This window comes from Sphaeramia orbicularis, unplaced genomic scaffold, assembly GCF_902148855.1.
Source record: "Sphaeramia orbicularis unplaced genomic scaffold, fSphaOr1.1, whole genome shotgun sequence".
Classification (NCBI taxonomy): Eukaryota; Metazoa; Chordata; class Actinopteri; order Kurtiformes; family Apogonidae; genus Sphaeramia; species Sphaeramia orbicularis.
In genome coordinates this window covers 164375-168169 of record NW_021941623.1, presented here as the reverse complement: position 1 = coordinate 168169, position 3795 = coordinate 164375, and the positions used below count along the sequence as shown (strand labels likewise).

At 43.8% G+C, this 3795-nt stretch overlaps 1 protein-coding gene across 1 annotated transcript in view; it reads left to right on the top strand.

Moving 5' to 3' along the window:
* The first annotated feature begins 2799 nt into the window (after window positions 1-2799).
* Window positions 2800-3795, top strand: part of LOC115416570 (interleukin-1 receptor accessory protein-like) — an 80199-nt gene continuing 79203 nt past the window's right edge. Inside the window, exon 1 of the mRNA XM_030130383.1 lies at window positions 2800-3286. Within this exon, the coding sequence (XP_029986243.1) occupies window positions 3285-3286 (2 nt within the window). The 5' untranslated portion in view covers window positions 2800-3284. The remainder of the gene's footprint in view (window positions 3287-3795) is intronic.

Here is a 3795-nt window from a genome sequence, read left to right as displayed (position 1 = left end):
ACAAAAGTAATCCATTACAGTAATAGATTACTTTTTCTGTAGTGCAGTAGTGTCAGGCATTACTGATCCATTTTCAGTCACATTTGACTCCGTACATGTTCAATAGCATTTTTGTTACAACACACTTTTCACCCATAATTTAATTGCTTAAATGAAAAAAAAAAAGAAACACAAAACCAACCAGACCGAGAGACGTTCAGGAACCAAACATGTGTCAGTAAAGTTCTATTTCCTGTTGGTGTTCAGCCAATGGGTGAAGACGTCAGAAGGCAGTCCACTGGTCACATGGACGTATGCTCCTTACGAACCCTAACCCTGGTTTACAGAAGCTCGTTAGCATGAACCCTGTGATCGGCAGTGACGAGGTACGCTAACGTTTGCACCACCAGTTAGAATTCTGTAGCAACTATGGATTTATCTACCGGGGTCCTTGGCCCCGCCCCCTGTTTGAACATGGAAAGCATTTGTAGCACACTCAGTGCTATGAGGACGTCAGACTAGGGCTGATATACACTTACAGATTAGTAAATAGAATTGTAGGATTTTGGACCAGAAGGAACGGCTGCTTCACAGGAGGGGTAGGTTGAATGAGACTCAGACAAAGGCTGAACTTTAAAAATGCCGGCTTGTATTTTTAGAAAAAATTAAAAAATACATAAATAAATAAATAAATCTTAAATAAAAGTCCCCTTTTGGTACCAACAGTTCTCAGTAACAACCGACAACTGACAATATGAAAGGACTGTTCCATCTGATCTGACACAGAAGGCATTGTCATATCGTCCCTGTAGAATCAGCTGCTTGTGTGTCCACTGTTCCTCAGTTGTAGAAAACACAGTTTGTAAATGTCACCTGTCTCATCTGTGCTATCTGCAGTTCTCACTCCTCTTTTGTGTGGAACAGTGTTGACTGTGGAAGGAACCCTAAACAGATTGTTCTCATGTTCTAAATCTCCACAGGCTTACAGATAGAAGAAGTTCCAAATGGACATAGAACTTTGTGATTCCAAAGTGTGGAAGTGTTTCCAGGTGTGAGTGTGTGCAGATGTTTAGCTTGGAGCTCAGAACTGTGGGACTGTGGTTTTAGAATGTCCTGGTACGCTTAAATCCATTTCTGCACAAAGTGGACGTAGAACCAGCTGATTCTGAGTGGACGAAATGTACGTCATATAAATGTTTTCACATCACTGATATATTCAGTTCACATCATTTACAGGTTTGACATAGTTTGACCATTTGGATCAAATAGTGGAAAAAGCTTCCCTGGAAGAACAGGATCCATTTATTAGTGGACGGTTCACACGAATGAACATGTCTGGCACTGAACCGGTTTTCCATGACTGTCTGCCATCATTAGTGTCGGTTCTGTGGGAGTCTCCTGGACTTCAGGCCTGTTGTTGTTTGTGTTGGACTCCCTCTAGTGGTGGTCTGCTGGTGTAAATATGCAGAACACTGTCAGCTTTAAGGACACACACACACGACTGTGAACTCAGTATCGGTGTTTGGACCTAGTGTGACTACAGCTGTCCTCAACTAAAACAAGACAAACACAAATATATGACCAAACTCTGACTGAGGAAAGAAAACTCCATCTGTTTTCACACAAAAGGAAGAGTTAGAGTCAGACCTGAAATGTTTAGACAAAGTACAAAACAAATGCAGACATTTACCCCAAAACCACAGACTCTGCAGTAGAACTGACCAAATACTACAGTCATGGATGTACAAATCATTTAGTTCAGGTTCCACATTTAACCCAGTTTGACCTAAAATGGGCCGGACCAGTTCAATAATAGCGTACTTTAGAAATAAGGACAACTCTACATTTTTCTCTTTGTCATAATGCAAAAAATTAAAACTAGAATATGAAAATGTTTACATGTACAAAACAGATTTTCACAAAAAATGTAAATAAGCTGAAGATCCAACATGCAGATAGGGACAGAAGGTCAGCCTCGTGCTGATTGGTTGACCGATCCATGTGACTACACGTTTCCATACCAAGGTTCTAATAGTTCTGGATTTTTCATTATAGTTTAGTTTTATTTAGTTTTGACTTTTTTCTCTAATTCAGTTAACTTAATTAGTTTTTAGAGTAGGTTTACTAGTTTTTATTAGCGTTTTTTTTTTTTTTTCTGAATGCTTAGTTTTAGTTTTTTCATATCTTTTATCTTCCTCGCTGTCGTATTCAGATAAATGACCTGAAATATTCACCTGAAAGAAGAGATCTGGAATTATTAAACTATTCCATCGTTTAAGAATCCGATGAAGAAATGCACAAAAAGCAGCTGTGAGCCCATGTGTTCTTAGATACATTAGCCTCATGTGATGTGTTCAGGGACATGTGTCCTCATCTGATGTGTTCAGGGACATGTGTCCTCATGTGATGTGTTCAGGGACATGTGTCCTCATGTGATGTGTTCAGGGACATGTGTCCTCATGTGATGTGTTCAGGGACATGTGTCCTCATGTGATGTGTTCAGGGACATGTGTCCTCATGTGATGTGTTCAGGGACATGTGTCCTCATCTGATGTGTTCAGGGACATGTGTCCTCATCTGATGTGTTCAGGGACATGTGTCCTCATCTGTTGTGTTCAGGGACATGTGGTAAATGTCTCATGAACTAAGTTGATGTTAAACCAGTGTCTGTTGTTGATTCGCTGTGATCTGAAGCTTGTGCTGTTGAGAAATCACACACATCTGTGTCGCAAGAATGAGGAGGAGCAGGAGGAGCAAGAGGAGGAGCAGGAGCAGGAGGAGGAGGAGCATCAGCCGGAATCCACTCCAGCTCCACTTCCTCCACACACACACACACACTCAGCTGACTCTTCTGACATGTTTCTGTCTTGAACAGACTTCTTCTTCTTCTTCTTCTTCTTCTTCTCCAAACCTCCTCGCGGTTCTTCCGGTTCTAAACTTCACCGGGGTGTCGGTGTGGGCCTGTCCGTGTCTCGGCTGCTGTTCCGGAGCTCCAGGACTTCGTCGGCCCGGGTCGGTGACTCTCCTTCCGTTTGGAAAAGTTCCCGGAGCCCCGGAGGAGCGGCGCGGGGAGGGGTGGGGGGGCCGTTACTCCTGGAGATTTACCGGCGGGGATCGAGCCCTGACACCGGGCATTAATCAGCGGAGCTCCGGAGCTGCGGACACAAGCGGAGGAAGAGGGTCCGTGGAAGATACCGGGACACCACAGAACCCAGGTCCGGGTCCGGGTCCAGCCCCGCCCCCTCCTCCAGTCCTGGACCGGATCATCCAACAGACTCCGAGCGGAACCGTCCGGAACCCGGTCCATGTGAGTCCACCTCCGCCTGACCAGTGTGTGTGTGTGTGTGTGTGTGTGTGTGTGTGTGTGTGTGTGTGTGTTGTGTGTTGTAGTATGTGTATGCTGTGTAGGGTGTGCAGTGTGTGTGTGTGTGTGTGTAGTGTTGTGTGTGTGTTGTGTGTGTATGTATGTGTGTGTGTTGTGTGTGTATGTATGTGTGTGTGTGTGTATATGTGTGTTGTGTGTGTATGTATGTGTGTGTGTGTATATGTGTGTTTTGTGTGTGTGTGTGTGTGTGTGTAGTGTGTGTGTGTGTTGTGTGTGTGTATGTATGTGTGTGTATATATGTGTGTTTTGTGTGTGTGTGTAATGTGTAGTGTGTGTGTGTTTGTGTGTGTGTTGTGTGTGTTTATGTGTGTAATGTGTAGTGTGTGTGTGTTGTGTGTGTATGTATGCGTGTTGTGTGTGTGTGTGTGTGTGTGTATATGTGTGTTGTGTGTACGTGTATGTGTGTGTGTGTGTATTTGTGTGTGTGTGTG